Here is a 20,096-nt window from a genome sequence, read left to right on the forward strand (position 1 = left end):
CCACAATTCACATATTTATTAACTCCCTAGTAAAGTGCCCTATATGTGCCCATGCCTGTAAATTAAATGCTACTAGTGGGCCTGCAGAACCGACTGCAGAAGCTTCGTTACATTGGTTGGACCCAGACCCTTCTTCACATCTATGTTCAGTAATGAAGTGGCTGGCAGCATTACAGTCAACTTAGACTATTGAGGTCGTTTAGAATAAGATGGATTATTGGATGAGCAACTGCACAAGTTCTGCTCCCATACTAGATTTTGTGAAATAGACTAAACAGATTAGACTGTATCATACAGCCCCCTGATTTACTACAGATAATCTACTGCTCAGTCTTCCCAGGGTCATATGAAAATATTGTCAGGAAGATGGTCTTACAGATGTCTTCACACCAAAGACCGAAACGTTGTCAACAGCACCCATTTTCTTTGTAATTGTTTTCACAGTAGGATTTGTTCTTTACAAAATTGGTCACAATTTCTCTATTTATATAAAATATAAAATGGATGATTACAAAAGAGTTAATGAGATGAGAAATGCTTTAAAAAAATTGTTCAATCTCAGTCACTTTTTGTCTATATGTAAATTTGGTTTTGAGTACCCTTCAACTTCTTATTTTTTCACATAAATGTGTGCTTCAATATGTATACAACCGTCTTGTATTATTCTATTCAAGGTAAAGTTTTGTTAAGATTGATTCACGTTTAAATAAGAAATCATTTTGAATAATAATTCAATGTAAGCTACTGTTCAGAGCTTATCAAGATTTATTCCAAAATACATGAACACTACTCTGAGAAAAAAATCCCTTGTAGGCATTTTTCTCGGACATTGTACTAGATTACCCAAGCCTCCTGTGGTTTATTGGGTTCCCCACTCTCTTATTTACTAGTGGGCCTGCAGCACTGATTGTGCCACCCACTTAAGTAGCCTTTTAAACATGCCTCAGGCCTGCCATTGCAGAGCCTGTCTGTGCAGTTTTAAACTGCCATGTTGACATGGCAAGTTAAACTTAATTTTAAACACAGAGAGAGTAAGGGTTCGTCGGGACACAACTCCCAGTCCCCTAGGGTTATATCTGAAAAAACAAACAGGGAGTATCCCCAATAAACAGCGTTCTAGGGATTTGTAGAAGTGTAGAGAGATGCAGTAAAGAAAGGATTCTTTCTTTATTTAAGAAACCCCTCACTCACCAACCTAGTTGTTGACATGCTTCATCATCGGGGTCCACCCAAGTGACCAAGTGCGACTTGGGTGTGCTTCAACGCCTGTAACTACAGCGGAGCTGGGTTTTTTGGACAGGTGAAAATGTTGTAAGTGAGTGAGTTAAAAATGTCTGTGTTGTACTCCCTAAAAATTTTAATATGGAGTCACAAGACAAGACACTGTTAAAACCAAGTGAGATACTTATATTGGCTTAATCCTTGGGATCCTTGGATCCTCGGGATTCCGTGAGGCCCTACTGCAGGTATTTCGGCGAGCTCTAGAGTTATATGACAATGCATCTATAACCAGCCCCCCCATGGTCTCCATGGGGCGAAACTTCAGTTAGATTCCCAATTTTTTCTGCTTACACAGAAAGCTGTAAGTATGCTGAACCGTAAGTACACGGTCTGGCGATTTGTTGAATCAGGGAAGGGTACGCCTTAGCGTGCGCAGACCTCCCGGTTCATACACTTGGTCCTGACGAAAACCTTGCACTGTCATTTTTTAAAGGATGAAACATGTTGACCACATCTTCACAAAAACACTGATACTTCCTGGTCAATTAAGCCAATATAAGTATCTCACTTGGTTTTAACAGACTCTTGTGACTCCATATTAAATTTTTTAGGGAGTACAACTAACTCACTCACTTACAACACTTCACATGTCCAAAAAACCCAGCTCCGCTGTATTTACAGGCGTCGAAGGACACCCAAGTGGCACTCGGTCACTTGGGTGGACCGTCTTGAAGTAGCATGTTACCAACTGCTTTGGTGAGTGAGTGGTTTCTTAAATAAAGAAAGAATCCTTTTTTTTACTGTATCTGTCTCCACTTCTACAAATCACTAGGAAGCTGTGTCCTGGGGATACTCCCTCTTTGTTTTTTGAAGGTAAACTTCCTGCCAGTCCTAAACCTTCCTTTTTAATACATTTAAGTCACCCCTAAAGTAGGCCCTGGATGACCCACGGGCAGGGTGCAGTGTATTTAAAAAGTAGGATATGTACCTTTACGTTTCGCATGTCCTGGTAGTAAAAAACTCTAAAATGTGTTTTTCACTACTGAAAGGCCTATAGCTCGCATAGGAAAACATTGGTATTACCTCATTACATTTTATAAGTGTAATTTCAAAATGGAAAAATAAAACTGATTCAAGTTAGGTGTCTCCAGAATCATAAATTAGAATCACAACTTATGATGAAATATAATTTTAAATTGCAATTCTGAAAATGCCACTTATAGAAAGTTGGCATTTTCTTAGTTTAGCCATTTGGGGCCATATGTAGGTAAATGGCATTTACCGAATCGTAAATACCGATTTTTACCGATTCGGTATTTACAATTCGGTAAATGCCATGTAGGTAATTATTATTTAAATATTACCGAATCGGTAATATTCGGTAATTACCGAATCGGTATTTACCGATTCGGTAATTGCCATTGATTCCTATGGGCCTTGAGGCCCATAGGAATCAATGGCAATTACCGAATCGGTAAATACCGATTCGGTAATTTTACCGATTTGTTAAGGGGGACAGGGTGTCACTTTGACACCCTGTTGCACCCCTGATTCTGGCTTGTGTGCAATGTGACACACATACATGCCCTTAGGGCATGTATGTGTGCCACATGGCACAGGTGTACATGCACAGATGTGCATGTACACAGAAATTCGTTATTTACCATGCCATTGTATTTCATGGTAAATAACGAATTTCTAAGGGCCTGTGGCACTGTTTCCAGTGCCACCTACATCCCAAATTACCGATTCTGTACATTTACCGATTCGGTAATTTACCGATTCGGTAAAATTACCGATTCGGTAAATATACAGAATCTGTAATTTTCAGGCCCCCTACATCTGGAATTACAAATTATTTGTCGGTAACACCGAAAATGAGCCATTTTCGGTGTTACCGATCGGTATTTGGCCACCTACATATGGCCCTTGGTACCTTCTGCCTGTCGCTGCTCAAATTTTGAGTAGTTGGGGGGAGAGTGGGGCTGGTGGCAGCTGGGCTTTGTGCATGCCCCCTAGACAGACACACACAAAAGGAGCTTAGGTGTGACCAAATGTGCCATCCTGGCAGTATGGGAGAGAGGAGCTGGGCACAGCCTCACTTACACATAAATAGGCAGTGTCCTGTCCATACACAAAGACCTGCATAACCCCCTGTATTGAGTCTGGAGCCAGGGCAGAAGGGACAGGGACTCTCTTCACTTCAAAGGCATGTCTCTAAAGTCTCCTTCAGTTCAGAGGGGGAGGGGGTATACAACTGGGTATATGTACTGGACCTCTGACATCACCACTTCAGTACACCTCTGGACTTGTGAATATTCGGCCAGGAAGAAGGACTGCTGTGCTGCTACAAGGGCTGCAAATCTGCTGGACCGCTACTTTGAAGAAACTCTTGCCTTGCTGATCTGATCTACTGTCTGCTGCCCTCTTGCCTGGGGAAGAAGAACTTTCCTGGAAAACATCTTGAACCCAGGACCCCAGAGTGACTCAAAGGACTAGTCTTCTACTCCTCCTGAACTAAGTCTCAGGGAAATAAGTGGTTCTCCACAGCTCTTTGACCGGTCTTTCAACAAGCTCCTGACCCCCAAGAGGCATCTCTCAGGTCCTGAGCTCTTGAAAGTGTTTTTAATCTCTTAAAGTCAGGCTTTTGGGCTTCTCGCAAACGTGAATAGGCCAGTTCGCCCTGAAACCGCGCTTCTTGCTGAAGAAATCAGCATGAGCTGGCACAAGTTTGTCTCTTGGCACAGCAAGTATCGTCTGCTGGTGTGGATAACCTCCATGAGGCTCCAGCCTGCTCGTCCACGATGCCCAGCCTGCTCTTCACATCATGCCGAGCCCCGCCAGCCACTGCGAACTACGTGGAATTCTGCAGAGTTGAACAATAGCTCCGTTAAACTCTGCTCCGCAACTCCATTCCGTCTCATCCCAATTAATAAAACAGAAACCTTGCATACCTTTGGTAAAACAACAAGTAACTATCTTTACATGCTAAAATGCATATAGTCATTTCACAAAAGCGAAAATGAAAATTTAGCACGCAGCGAGAGAGGTGATGATTTTGGAGTACTCCCTAACCTAGGGAGAGAACCAAACAGATGCCTTGAACATGCTGAACGATTGGGTGGTGGTCCCATCCTCCTAGGACCACCTCAAGCACAGTTATGGGCAAAAATACAATCCTAACCAAATGCCCTGCAAAGCATTATGGGACGAGATTCTAGAATATAGTGAATATTATAGTATCTAATATCAAAACATTCCTCAAGCGGCAGTAGCTCTTCCGGCTCAGCTGAGAGCTAATACTATTAGTGCCATCATTTGTTTGTGTGGTACAAAAGGGGGTGGTGATGAACGGAGCATCTGAATCAATCAAACACTCACACCCAGTCAAAAGATCTGGGTTTAATACATCACCGTTCTTTAGCCCACTCTGCCACCCCAGTTCAGACATGGCTATATGCAAATCAGTCTGACCCTGTGCCTCATGGTTGCTTGAATCCAGTGGCAAAGTGAGAAAGGAACTCACGTCTGAGCATACCCTGCCACACTTATGGCGGCCAAAAGCGGTACAAAAGGGGGTGGTGATGGACGGAGCATCTGAATCAATCAAACACTCACACCCAGTCAAAAGGTCTGGGTTTAATCCATCACCGTTCTTTAGCCCACTCTGCCACCCCAGTTCATTTGTTTGTGTAGCACTTTTCGCCCTAAGTGGGATGGGTATACCCAGAGGTGGGTCCCTTGCTTACTGTGCCACTGGATTCAAGCTAGCCTGGCTGATTAAGGGTAATACTCTGAAACCGGTCCCAGGATGCTTGTTTCCGGTCCAGGGAGGACCTGGCTTGGCAATACAGTCTGGACTTTTCCCATGAGGTACAGGGTCAAGACTGATTTGCATATGGCTGGGTCTAACCTGGGGTGGCATGGTGAGCAAAAGAACAATGGATTTAACCCAGATTTCTTGACTGGGGGTGAATGTATGATTCATTCAGCATTTCGTCCATCATTTGTTTGCGTAGCACTTTCATAACAATTGCCAAACATCTGGGCATATTCTACAACGGTTTCCTTGGTCACCTGCCTCCTGTAAGATTTCCCCGATGCTCTGTTGTGCTTGACTCTGAGTTTTGCGCCACGTGTGACCCCACTTAGTTGCCTTGTTCATGTGACGTGTGTTTGAGACGTAAAAGAGTGAGTTCCATCCTGTTTGTATATAGGGAGAGTTGAGCTTCCCACTCAAAGCTGTGACTGTCTGCTGTAGGGTTAGTGTTGGGGTAGTCTTATCTGCCTACTCAAATATTTGTAGCTCTGAATAGAGTGCCAGTTGGTCTTTGGTTATTAAGAGCCGAGACTAATGCAATACATTTCCCTTGGAGTATCATTTTAAATATATCCCAGTTATTGGATGTGGGTGATTTAATTAGGAAATATTTTCGAGTGGCCTTCCGTAAGGAGTCCTAAAAGAAGCGATCTAGTAAGAAAACTATGCAAGAACTATCTGAGATATTTTGAGGATAGTTTCCCCCATTCTAATGCTACCAACACAGGAGCATGGTTAGAGATCGAGACTGGGTAGAATTATGCCATCATGAAGTTTTGGACGAGGTATTGGCTAAATAATATATAATCTAGTCATAAACATGTATTGTGTGAGGGTGAAAAGAATGTGTGGACATGGGAGTCAGGATGAGAGTCCTCCAAGCATCTGCAAGACCCAACCCATGTATCGCCTGTTTCAGTGCCTTGGAGAAGCTCCACGTAGGTAATCTGTGGAGGTGTGTGCTATCTATTCCAGAGTCCCAGGTACGGTTCAAGTCACCCATCAGTGATGGGGATATGAATCCTACCAACATGAACAAAATTGAGTGTACAAGCGGAACTTGATTTGAGTTAGAGGCATACATTGATGAAAAGTTGCACTTTCTGCCTTAAAAACGACCCTTCACCATGATTACTCTCCCCTTCATATCAGTTTTGCACTTGTCGGACTGGAATTTTAGAGTTGAATAGAAAAAGAGCACAACATCATTGTGTTTGTTGGCAGCAGAGGACTTATACATCATGGGATAAGCCTTGTGCCTCAATCTGTGATTCTCATTTTGTTTGAGATGTTTATTGTAACGCCAGCACATTGTGATGTTAGTCAAGTAGATATTTCCTCATTTTATGGCACATGGCTGGTGAGTTAGGCCCTTAATATTCCATATGAGTGTAGTAATCACCATATTGTATTAAGTACAATAGACCTCTTTGCATTGCTGTCGACATGGTCTCCTCTCATATCTCCCCTCTCTGCCCCTTCAGGCTACCCACCCCTTTCTCCATTGAGCTTTGTATTTATTTGTATCTCCCTCCTCCCCTACCACCCAGAAAGAATGCCATCCACGTACCCGGAAACATAAAAACCATAACACCAACACAGTAGCAACGGGGGACAACTGGTCCCATAACCCTTAAAGAATGTGTGTACAGATACATCATATCAGGCGAGTAGGTTGATAACCGCTATTGCAGCTCTACAGAAGCATATTTAATCAAGGCATTATAAGAAAATCAGAAATAAAACCTAGGCGTTGCAGTTCTCTCATGAATCACAGTTGAACAGTCCAGCTGCCGCCACCTCTCAAATGAAGAAGGGAGTGTCCTCAGACCGTTAAGCTTCTAGGGTTGGGAAGTCCTGTAGAATCTAGGCATGTGTGAGTTCTGTCACATGGTGTGGTTTGTTGCACAGATCAAAATCTAACCCAAATGGGTAGGTCCAGCGGTATTTGATTATTTCTTGTCTCAATTTGTAAGGTTACAGGACAAAACTGTCACCATCAGACTAGGGGCTAAATCTTGAAATAGTGAGCAGGTAGTTGCTTAAATTGCGATCAGTTCTGTCTTCTGGGTTGCCTAGAGAATGGCCTCCTTCACCTTGAAGGAATACAGCTTAGCTAAGATGTCACGAGGGCACTTACTCTCACCTGATAGGCCTACCCGATGAACTATCTGTTGTTTGACCTTTAGTGACACGCTGCCAAGCAGTTCTGAAAACAAGCCTGTGACAAAACTTACAAGCCTGCACTTTTCGCTCCCTCTTTTAGGTCTTAGATTTGAATGTTTTCATGTCACGATCTATTTTCAAGATCTTCACACTTCAGCAGGAATGTCCACAGCTGTGCTCGGAGGGCTCGGCTGAAGTCCAATGCGTCGTTCCAAGTCTAGCTCCCTAACGTCGAGATCAGCTACCCACAGAATCCACATTGTGTTGCAGGGAGGTAAGTTCCCCATTTAGATCTGCCTTGAGAGAGTCCAAAGAGGAAGCAAGGCTCCTCTCGAGCTTCCTTTTTGTAGTCTCTTAGGGGGGCAAGCAGGTCCTTTTTGGTGAGAGACATGGTGTTGCACGGAGGTACCACTGGTGAGAGATCCCTTGCCTCCACCAGTGTGAAGTGACTAGATACTCTGTTAAGCTATTCAGGGGCATGAAGACTGTGGTGTCCACCAGTTAATACGACTCAGTAGTGAGGAAGTGAAGTAGTTCGGCGCTGGCATAGTACGATGAGAGTCCCTTACATAGTCACAGGCACACTGTGAGTTCTGTCTCGGCTGTTGGCACTTGTGTTGGCACAGGAGGCTTTCCAGAAGTACCATAGAGAATGTATATTACAGCTCAACTAGAGGCAGGTACCTCTGAGGTGGAATCACCAGTTACCTCTCGATACCTGTGTTAATATGATCACCTATCTACCTGTCCATTATCAGCTGCTTCTTCCACTGGGCCTGTTTTTCTGAGTGGCCAATTGCAGGATGCACACTCCACCGACCCTGCCTCCAAGTATAAATGATTGAGCTCCAGAAGGTCTGTGCTCTGCCAGCTCCGGCTAGCTGATGAGGGAAGTAACACTTCTAACTGACTCTGCCCTTGCTACATAAGTTTGCTGATGAGTGCTTCGCAACAACTCTTCAAAGCCACAGAGATTTCAGCAGAAGCCTTGTGTGTAGGTTCGGGTTCCTTAGCAGTCAGGTAATGCTTCTACACATGGCCAGCGGAATGGGATGCCTGCATAGTAATTGTTACTCACCTTTTGGCAGGTTTCCCAAAGCAGGGTCACGGACTCCGCGACAGGGCTGACATGCCACTATGTTGCCCCTTGTGGCCCATGCTGAATCAGTCGCAATCCATAGCTCTGGGGGATTAGAACAGCCCTGGGCACCCTCACGGCACCCCACATGGCATGTTGGTCTGCAGGTATAATTTCTTAATGGTAGCTATCGTATTGCCTTATCTTTTTGTAAGGTTGCAGTGGAGTCTTTGTGGATCACGCCCACTCTGACATCTTCGTTGTCCCCACCTCCTGTAGGAATCTTTTTGAGTGGTGTATTCAGCATTTTACTGTTTAAAATGTTGCATCAATACTTTACACATTGCCTTCAAGTTAAGCCTGACTTCTCTATGTCAAGCTACCAGAGTGTGAGAACAGGTTCATTTGGGGTTTGCTTGTGCCTTACCTGGACTAGAATTGTGGTTCCTGCTTGACCAGGGTTCACACCCCAGTCACCCAAGAACACAATTTCTAACAGATGTGAACAAAGAAACAAACTTGTTTAGAAGTGGAAGAACCACAGGGTTTCCACCAGCCTCTGTCAACTCTGCCACTGGAACCTTTTGATTTAAAACTTCGTGGACAATCTCACACAAAACCAAGTCTATTCTCTGATGTATTTTCTTTTGATACTAAAGTTGATGTCAGCTACAGAAAAATTATCTCACTATTCCATAGCATATCCTATCTGACTGGTTGTGAACCATTCATATCTCAAGGACCACCCTCTGTCAAACACCCTTTGATAGTTGATTAGTTAAAAGCCAACCACCTAGCAGACATTAGCTAAACACAAAACTATACATTACAGAGAACTGTGCCTGCTCATCGGCTCTCTTCGAGTTTTATCAGCCTAGTCCGTAGGTCAGCAGTGGTAAACTTTGAAATAGAACACAACCAACGTGCTCATCAGAATCACCAGATCCACTTAAAGATTAATAAAATCTGTGGGATTTTTACTCCTAAAACACTCTAGAGATTCCCATTTTGACCTTCACTGGGTTAAAAGAAGACTTGCGGAGTAACTTAGTATGTTCACCCAGCTGATGCTAATGAAGCTCTTCTATTACATACTGGAGAGCCTTAAGCACTTAGAACATTGTCTAACCTAAGCTAACTCACATTTTATACATTTATATTTCAACTATACTGGCATGATCCATGTAATTTTAGAAATCTTGTGTTACTTTTGTTACTTGAAATTTCAGAAAATACACAATTTTCTGCAAATGCACCATTCCTGTTAAATTCTACATGGAATGCTTGGGAACAAGAGGACGTGTGCAGTTTGAGAGGCCTTGAGTCAGTATTTTTTTTATCTGGTCAAATAGAATGTGAGGCATTGTTTCAAGAAAGCATATGAATGCAAGATGGATTCTAAATAAATTACATGCTGATTACACTATTTTAATTTCCTTTTCATTTGTCAGACGGCATGCCACCGTTAATTTGTGCATTCCCGTAATCCTCCTGTGTAAAGATATCGTTCTAAAAGAAGCTGAACATGTAAATGTGAATTTCCCAAAACGTCCTTGGGAATGTTGTGATTTTACAGCCTGTGAAGAGTAATTTGGAGTAGTGGCACAACTGCGTGATACAAGTGGCATTTGCTGTCATCTTAAGGTCGATGAGAGAAATCGATTTTCAGTCAAGCTGTTAAATGGTTATACAGTGCAGCCTCCATGGGATGTATGCAGAGAGGCTGTGTTGCCAAGTATCTGGCTGTGAAATGTTATGCTGGTAACATTTTGCTCAGCTTTAAAGAACATGAAAAAGGGACTTTAACAAAGGGAATCTCGAGCTAACATTAACTACAAAAAGCTGTAAACGAGCCGCAACCTTTTAATTTACATTTATACATATTCATATCGGCTGAAGCTTATTTTCCATCCCCTTGATCAGACATACATTGGGCAGGCATTGCCTCACAGAGCAGTTCTCCTTTCAATTGTGTACTATGCTGATTTATAAGGCATGGCACAGGGAACACCATCACTGCTTTTTGTGTTTGTTTTTATGCCTCCTTCCAATGAAAGGTTGAAAAAAAAACTAGGAGCAGGTAGAGGATACAGCGGTCTCCCGTGGCCTATTCAAAAGTTAATATGCGTTTTTGGGACAGTTCCAACAATAATGATTGATGCTCAACACAAGGTAAATAATGTTTGTAAAATTGCACTTCAAAGGAAGTTAAAAATATTTATGTTACCTCCTGGTTAGTAGCTGCTAGTTCTTCTTCCAGTGCAGAGACTCTTTCTAAAGAAACCCTCAGCCGTTCCCTTACCTGGAAGGAAAAAACAAATCAGGTGTTGTAAGTTAGTTTCCATCACTCTTGGACTGATTATATAGGACATGGCTTACTACATTTAGGGCCAAAATGACATTCCTGGTATAAAACTGGTACCCCTGCTCATCTGCATACAAAAACCAATCAGACACTGAAAGTATTTTCGTGAGTACTTTCCAAAAATGGCCACGTCCTTCAAAACTGTTGTGGACTGAAACATATAAACTGATCAGTTAATTGTACTTCCATAGAAATATATCTGCCTACAAAGAGTGGAAATTGCGAGTCGAGAGTGTCTCCATTGCTGCTTAACATTTCATTTAAATGGATAAAAATTACAAAATTTTAATAGCAGTACTTGTGGATTAATGGATCAAGTACAATAGAATGACATTTTCACTTTATCTGTTTGCCCAGTTATGCGACTGTTTTGACAAATTTAATATCAAGACATTAGTGCACTCTATTGATCTCTCTTCGCGCAGGTTTGTGTAAATCTCCAATTAGAAACAAGCATTAACAAAGCCAACAGGTTTCACCTGTGAAAGAGCTATTGGCTTTAGCAAAGTTTTTTTAGTCATGACATACATCAGCGTGGCTGCGGTTCAACATGACTGAAAGGAAAGGCAAAAAAAGTGCTTAAAATGCGGCCAACACGGACTGCCTCAGCGCTTTTTGCTCGACATCCAGTCACGCTGATTACCAACACAACTATAATACATTGACAAAGCCAATAGCTTTCGCATAGGCGAGACCAATTGGCTTTGCAATTATTTTTGTGAATGGAGCTCTATGGCTTCCCAGGATTCGAGGCAAGATCCAAGTCTATGAATAAACCCAGCCACTGTACCGGCAAACTGCTGACTAGATTACAAATGACAGCAGCAGCTGGATTGAAGGCCCCCCCCCCGGTGAAAGTCGCAGGGGGGCCTGGGCCACTGGTATGGGTTCCGGTGGATGGGGCTTCAGGAGAGGAGAAGGAGCGAGCTTGTTCGGTCTAAGGGCACAGTGATGCACAGGACACTCCTGGTTGATGCAGCGGGGAGGGGGGGGAGGGAAGAGGGGGGGGGAAGCAAGGTGAGGTCAGCAACTAACGATGACAGACGGTGGCGCTGCCAGCGGGGTGCACAATGGCCTTGAGACACTGACCAGAAGACATGGGGGTGGGGTCTGCGGCGGCCAACACTACCCAGAGTGAGTGGACCCATTATGTCAGCCAGGTCAGGGATTGCTCATTGCATGAGAGCGAATGTGAGAGAGATAGAGCGAAAGAGTCACGTCAGGAAGAGTTTGCGGAGTGTGTTGGTGATGACGCACTGATATTGGACTATGTGAGTGATGAGTGGGAGGAGGGTGAGCTGCGAGAAGAGGAAGTAGGTTTCATGCAGTGCCAGCGAGGGGCACGGAATGAGTACTCCAATTTCAGTCTTACAGCAGTCAAGTGCGGACCAGAGAATAGTCAAGGACAAAGGGAAGAGCAACAAAGGCGATCGCCGGAAAGAAGGAGGGCGAACTTAACCATTGAATTCAGGTACGGGAGAATGGTGGTCAGTTTGGGGCTCTTGGGATTTTTAAAAGGTTGCACCGAAACAGAGGTTGGTGGGGTGAGATGATCGGGAAGTCACTGCAAAGAAAGATTTAAAAAAAAAGAACTCGCACATGGTAAGGATCGTACAAGCGCATGAGTGGGAAAAAAAAACAAGGATAAGAAAAGTAGCCAGTCAGATAGTTCAATAAAGTCAGATAAGGATAATGGCGATACAGACACAGAAGAAGACAAACATAAAAATAGAGTCTCTTATATGGGGCTAGCAATGCCACTTGGGTCTCATTTGTCCGATAAGACCAAGAACAACTTATGGAATCATGAATACGCAGATGTATTCTCTTGCACAGGGATATACAAGCACAGGAAGGTTCTTAAGAAGAGGAATGGGAGCTCACAGGCAGCCTAGAGTGCTGATTAACATGGAGAACTGTACGTCAGCTTTTCAGATTTATGCAAGCATTTATTGTGAGAAAATTGGGGACAGAGTGATAGCTTTGTTTAAATATATGGACATAATCAGGAAGGCCCAATGCATTTCGGGGGTTTTGCATGGCTGAGCTATGATGAAGAGTTCCGGGCGCAGGTGAGCCTGAACCCAGACTAGCCATGGGGGAGATTGACTCAGAACTTTGGATGCAGCTGCCTCCACTCACATGGCTAGCGGTTTGCACATTACATACCAGTCCTTTCAGCCCAAGACCACTCAACAAGGATGGGGTTACATCCCAAACCTTGCAGGAACCAATGTTGGGCCATGGTGAAATTATAACAAGGTCTTCTGTTCACATCACCCGTGCAAGTTTAAGCATGAGTGTTCAAAATGTGGAGCTAGACACCCCATCACTCAATGTTACACGCTGGCCAGCCCAGCAGAACAATAGAAGGGGTCCCGAGGGAAGGGTCAGCAGGTGCACCCTGGAGCAAAAGGCAACCACTCCCATTAAGCTAGAAGCATTGCAACATTGGCTGGCTATCTGTCTGCAGAGGGGGGATGCATTGCAGCTGGAATGGGGCTTTACAGAAGGTTTTCAGATCGGGTATCAGGGTCCTAGGGAGCGGAGTTGGGCTCACAATTTGCAGTCAGCCAAGGAATTTCCAGAAGTTGTAGTACACACACTGACTAAGGAGGTAGCAGAGGGTAGAATAGTTGGTCCTTATACGGAGTGGCCCACAACATATTTGATTGTGTCTCCACTGGGGCTGGTCCAAAGAAGGCGAAAGGGGCATTTTGGCTCATTCATCATTTACATTTATTATGGCTGGGGGGTGCACCTGTGAATGACTACATGGCCAAGGTGGATTTCAGGGTCTTGTACGCGTCAGTAGATGATGCTGTGGCCTTGGAGCGGAGCTGTGGTTGTGGGGCTGAGCTGGCAAAGTGTGATATAAAGTCAGCATTCCATCTACTCAACATACAACCCAAGGATTTCCAATTTTTGGGCATGCAATTTGGTGTATCCATCTATGTAGACAAGGTTCTACCGTTGGGATGTGCTATCTCTTGTGCACTGTTCGAACCCTTCAGTACCTTTTTTACAATGGGTTTTTACAAACTCCAGTGGTCACAGGGCGGTGTCTCACAACCTAGATGATTTGTTGTTTGAGGGCAGGAAGGATGCAGGTAAGTGCCTGAAGGACCTACAACATTTCAAGAGGTTGGCTGAAGTTTTCAGGATGCCCTTGGCACCTGAGAAGATGGAGGGTCCAAGGTGGTGTTGATGTTCTTGGGCATTGAATTGGACACAGTTTCGATGGTGGCGAGGTTCCCACAGGCCAAAGTGAATGAGATACAGGCTTTCTTGTTGGAAGTGTTGGGTGAACAAAGGTACAGAAATTACTTGGATTCCTAAACTTTGCTCGCCACGTGGTGAGAGTAGAGCAGACATTTTGGAGGCACTTGGGCATGGCCATGTCTGGTGCGACCTTCCCACACAATAGGGTCAGGATTTATATGGCAGTCAGGGCTGATTTGGGGGTATGGAGGACATTTCTGGTGGATTTTACTGGTGTGCCCATGAAATTCTTGGACAAAAACTCAGTATGGCAAATACAGATATTATCTGTTGTGACAGGCGCACATGGTTTTGGTCTCTTTTGTGATGGTTGTTGGTGTGCCCAGTGTTGACCAGACCATTGGACCCATCAAGGGTGCAGCATTGCCTTTTTGGAGTTTTTCCCTTGCTGGTGGTGCTACATTTGAATGTGGTGGGCAGACTGCGTACAGAACAGTGCTATTCCATGTTGACACCATATCCTTTGTAGATTTAGTCAACAAACAGAGGTCCAGGGATCTACGGGTGTTGCGGTTGTTGAGGCGCTTCATGCTGACGTTTTTATGTTTGACTATTCTTTTCAAGGCTCGACGTGTACCTGGAGCCCAGAATGACATTGCGGAGGCTTTATCTCATTCCCAATGGCAGCGCTTTCATTCTCTGGCACCAGGCGCGGAAACAGTCAAGATGCCACTACCATACTAGGTCTGGCAGATGGGCGAATGAGGGTCATCAACCTGATTGATGGAGCTTTAGCAGCATCCACAAAGAGGAGTTATGGGTGGACATGGACCAACTTCAGGGCGTTCAAAAGAAATGTGCCGCAGGATCAAGAAGAGATACGAAGGCGACTGTTGTATTTTGCACTTTTCTGTATTGGCAAAGATTTATTGCCCACCAAGATTGGGGGCAATTTGGCTGAGGTTTATTTCTACGGCAGGCTGCACTGTGTTTTGACGCTGCTGGGGATGAGATTTTAGGCCGTATGTTGAAAGGTTTGGGTACACAAATGGTCAGGAGAAGGGTAGGATCGAGGGAGGCCATCAAGTTTGAATTGCTGGGGAATTGTTGGCGGTGCCACCCACCTGCTGTTATAATGAGCTTAAGTCAGCGATTTTTCAGCTTTGAATGGTGTGGATGTTTTTTGGGGTTCTCAGAATTTCAGAGCTATTAGGGTCAGCAAGGTCAACGGGTTTACTGCATGATGAAGTGAGCATGGATCCGGGGGCGTTGGGGATAGGATTGCTGTTAGACCTGGCACCTTGGCGTGGGTCTCCCTTCCATTTTTGCTGTTGCCTCATGTGTTTTTGCTGGTGTTAGATGCTTTGGGCACTGTGCCACTGCTGTCCAGTGCCACAGTGCAAGTGCTCCCTATTGTAAATTGATGTATGGATTGGTGATTCCATGATTGGCTGGTTTGGTTTACCTGTCAGACCCTACTAGAGTGCACCAGGAGTGCCGAGCGCTCGTAATCCAAATGCTGCTGGTGGGCTTGCAGCACTGGTTGTGCCACCCATAGAAGCAGCCTGTAAAAGTGTGTCAAAGGCTTGCCATTGCAGAGCCTGTGTGCAGTCTGTTACTGCCATGCTGACTGGGCCAGTCCCTAAACCTTCCCTTTTTCTTCATATCAGACACCCCTATGGTAGGCCCAAGGGCAGGGTACACTGTAAGTATGAGGTAGGTCAAGCCCTGATGTGTGTGGCAAGTCCTAATAGTGAATTACAGCCGTTTATATTTTTCACTATTGCAAGGCTACCTATTACCCATAGGCCAGAATGGGCAGTTATATTATTACATTTTATAATCCTAACTGACTCAGGGAACTGGGTCGAAATTTGAGTTTAGTATGCCTGAACTCAGAATGGTAAAATACATCTTTGAGTGAAGTTGGTTTTAACATTCTGTGTTTGAAAATACCACTCTTAGAAAGTAGGTATTTTCTTGTCTAGCTATCCAAGCCTGCCTCTGCTAGGTTGTGTATTCCTTGTCTGGAGTTTGAGTGACAAGGGCTGGTGGGATTCCAGGAGACAGGGTGAGTCAGCCCAGTGGTGCATAGAGAGATCTGCATCTAGATGGGAGGGAGAAGTTGCCCCTGGGACCTGAATAGGGCTGTGCCTTCCCAACACAATACAGGCTCCAGCTCCTTAGGCGCGTCTGGTGTCTCTGCCCTTCACTTTGAAAGGAAAGAAGGAGTCATGTAAACAGTGTGCTCCAGGACTGACCAGAACTAGTTTGGACTAGGCAAAGGCCTCTTTGCCTTCAGAGAACAAAGAGAAACTGTGTATGAAAGAGGGGACCCAAACCCCAGAACTTTAGATCACCTTTGGACAACAAGAAGAAACCTTTGCTGAGGAGTGGAACCAGAAAGACTGAGGAGAGACTATACCTAAGCTGAAGTGCTGCTTGGGGGATTGGCCTGCAGTGGTTGCATGACTGCCAAAGAAAGGAGAAAGGAACTGTTACATACACAGCCCGACCGCTGCACATCACAGTGACCCGACGAGAAGACTGGACCAATGGAAGAGGACCGCCATCCTTCTCCGCGAGATGCGGGAGCTCTGGATGTCCGGAGCTCCTGGTCCACAATACCCAGCCCGCCATGCAGGTGAAGACGAACGCGCACAGGAAGTGACGCGGCAACGAGCTTCCGGACGGCTACGTAAGCCGGAACCGGAGGAAGGAAGCTCGCAGATTATTCGGGCTTTGCTGAAAGGTGCATTCTGAAGGATTTTCAGCTGCTACATGTCCCGGTGAGGTAAGGGTGTCATTGACAACGCCAAGAGTCAATCTCCTGTTATAACCTTTTTTCGCACTAGAGGCTGCTAGCATTTTCTTGGATGTTGTGGAAAAACTTTACTAGGCAAACGCTGTGACAATTGGAGCACACCCGTTTTGTGGCCTATCAGTTCCTGGACAAATCTGAATATTTCTCTGGTATTTATACCAGGTGGTATATTCTTTATCTCAACTACGTGGTACAGCACTTAGTCTGGTTGCAGTGTGTACTACTGTTTAAAGGCTGTTTCAATGGCAAAGAAGTTCCATGTGATATAAGTGTGTGTGTGTTTGTTCTCGCCTTCTAGCAGGGGACGTAGAGGTAGCTGCCATTAAGCGTATCCTTTCTCCCTTGTGAGGCCCGCACTCACACACTGACTGATGGGTAATGTAAGCATCTATTTGTGTGAAGCCTGTACCAGTTACTGTGGTGCACTGTTTATGTTCCCTTGTTCATTTGATCACAGTGCTCCGCCTGCCATCACATGTGTCTGCTATAGGACTAAACAAAGCAGGGTAGCCAAGAGGAGGTCTCGATGACTGTCAAATCGTCCTTCTTCTTATAGCTACTAGAACTGATTCTTTTCCTTTACAGGTAGACTTGCTTGGGTAAAGCGAAATAGAATCCACTGACCATTGAAGAAGTTAGCGCAGTGTGTCCAAACAACCTTTTCTATTCACAGGTCTCCCTCCCTTCTGGTCCCATCCTTTCCTTCCCCCGATTGACCTCCCCTTAATCTTCCGTGCCATCACGGCAATTCGGAATAGAGGTTGTCAATAGGTGGACCCCATTGAGCAACGAGCCGATCCTGAGAGGCCTCCGAGTAACCATGACAGGAACTTTGTGTGTGCTTTATTCAACTTGTGAAGGATCTCCAAGGGCTTGAGAGAAGAGCTTGCCTCCTGCTGAAGTCTGAGGGACAACAGACTTCAACCACCAGCTCCTCAAGAGTTCTTTGGAAGTGCCTGCAGCTGTTTTGGGCCTTCTGAGGGATCGCGTGTCGCAAGGAGCTGGAAGCGCGACTCACAAAGAAGCATGTCACCGTCGCAGCCACTGCCATTGCATCACTGAGCAAGGGTGTCGCCGATGTAGCTGTCGCATTGAACCGCATCACAAGAAACGTATCGCAACATCAAAGAAGCATGTCGAAGGCGCTGCCCTCGCATCACTGAACAAGTGTGTCGCCGCTGTAGCTGTCGCATCGCATCGCAGAAGCTCCTCGCATCCACCGAGAAGCGGGCTGCCGCAGCAGTTGTAGCATCGAGCCAAAGCATCTCGCATCGTCGGAGAAGAGTGTCGCCGCCAAAGCCGCTGTTGTCGCATCACTGGACAAGGGTGTCGCCTCTGCAGCTGTTGCATCGAATCAAGACATCTCGCAACATCGAAGGAGCGTGTCGCATCAAGAAGAAGATGCCATCTTTGTTTCTTTGTACCAGATCTTCAACGCATCACCCTCTTTGCGTGTAAGGAACTACTGCATCACCATCCCTGCAACACTTTCGTTGTAGAAGCGTTGCGCATCTTAAGGTACATTGACTCAAAGTGTCGCATTTTAAGATCTAAAGAGAACTAGGCTAATTCTACCATTTTAAGTACAGTATTGTGGATTTTTGTCGTTTTTGGTCTTGTGTTAAATGTATATAAAAGAATACTTATTTATAATAAACAATTTGTGTGTTCTCCATCTGTAGTGTTGTCCCTTGATTACTGTATGTGTTCACAAATGCTTTACACACTGCCTCTGAGATAAGCCTGTCTGCTCGTGCCAAGCTACCAAGTGGGTGAGCAGGGATTATTTTAGGAGTGTACCCCCTTACCCTGACTAGAAGCAAGGACCCATATTTGTCACAGGTACCTACCTATGCCAACTAGAGACCCCCACATCTAACATTGGTGGTCAGCGGTGAGGATTCTGGACTGGCATTTGTGACTCATATACAGTGATTGGTGAACACTACTAGTGAGTGCAGACCAAAACGCGACCACATACTTTTTGGTAGATTGTTTTCCCGGGATTTTCTATTTTTGCCAAGTTTGACCATCATGGAGAAAGCAGAATCCATAGCCTCTGTTGATTTTGAGTGGGAAGAGGAGAAACTGGAAGGCAACAAAGTAAGGCAGCTGAAGCACGTCTGCAAGAAATTCAATGTTTCCATTATTGGGCTCACCAGAAAGGAGGAGTTCTACAAGACGCTGAGAGCCTGGGTAGAAGCAAGGAATACCCCTGAGAATGATGAGGAAGAGGGTGAGAATGCAGATGTGCAGCTGGAAGGGCCACTGAGCCCGGGAGGGAGGAGAGCACCTTCCCCCGCAAAAGTCTGTCCCCAGAGGAGCTGGAGGACAGCTATGTCAGAAAGTAAAAGGCAAAAAATTACTTGAGTGGGGTAAACAGGGCATGGGAAAAGGTGACAGGGGGTCTGGGGATAACAGGCTAATGCGGTTTATCCTTTAATTCAGGCAGTATGAACGGTCTATGGGCCAAGACAATGAGCTGGACCATGGGACATTCCTTGGTACATTTGGCAGCCAGATATGCGGACCAGCAAATATACGGCCGGAATCTGGGATTGCATAGTAGCCGGCACAAAGTATTGTGGCGGGGAAAGAGTGGAATGTGATGGGGCAATTTGTGACCCTGGTTACCAAAGTTGGTTCTGCACAGGGGTTGCCCGGACATGCTGCTGATTCATTTTGGGGAAAATTATTTGGTGCGCTTATCGGGTTTGACACTCTTACAGCACATGTAGCGGGACCTTAAAGCCATCAAGTGGAATGTTGCTATGACTTGCATCATTTGCACTGAATTTGTGTCACGCCGCAGTTGGCGGGGGGCAATACGGCGCACGGCAATAGACAAAGCTCGTATAAAATCCAACTGGGCAATGAGATTTGTCTGTGTGGGGTTGGGAATTACAGTGATCTGTCATTGGGGTATTTGTGAGGAGGAAGCGTGCCTGTTTCGGAATGATGGTGTGCACTTGTCAAAAATGGGGAGTGTGTATTACATGATGGAACTGAGGGACACAGTGAGTCGCTTCTGGCATGAGCATATATGGTGTAAGAGAGATTACCTCTGAATAGTGTTTAGGGAGTAAATGGGGGCAGAAAAACACCCTATGGGATTTATTCTTGGTGGCGGAAGTATAGGGGGTAGAGAGCCACATGCAGGCTCTTTCACACCCTCGGGGTAATTAGAAAGGAGCGCAGGAGAAAAAGCCAGAGGTGGTAATTTGTTGGGAAAGGATGGGATGAGGTATGACATTTGGGGAATGAAAGTTGGTGGAAGAGGTGAGTGGACGCATGATGTTGGGGGATTGTGCTTAGCTTCAAAGTTGATGTTACTTGTTAATAAAGGTGAAGATATGCAACCATGCCCTAATAAATTGGCCTTTCATGCTGTTCAAGGGCC

General features: G+C 45.2%; 1 protein-coding gene across 1 annotated transcript in view; it reads right to left on the bottom strand.

The window, feature by feature from the left end:
* PPFIA2 (PPFI scaffold protein A2) overlaps positions 1-20,096 on the bottom strand; it is a 1,928,138-nt gene that overhangs the window by 864,260 nt on the left and 1,043,782 nt on the right. The window contains exon 6 of the mRNA XM_086919614.1: positions 10,513-10,587. Coding sequence (XP_086775740.1) covers positions 10,513-10,587 — 75 coding nt within the window. The remainder of the gene's footprint in view (positions 1-10,512; positions 10,588-20,096) is intronic.

Source organism: Lissotriton vulgaris, chromosome 1_1, assembly GCF_964263255.1.
Source record: "Lissotriton vulgaris chromosome 1_1, aLisVul1.2, whole genome shotgun sequence".
NCBI lineage: Eukaryota > Metazoa > Chordata > Amphibia > Caudata > Salamandridae > Lissotriton > Lissotriton vulgaris.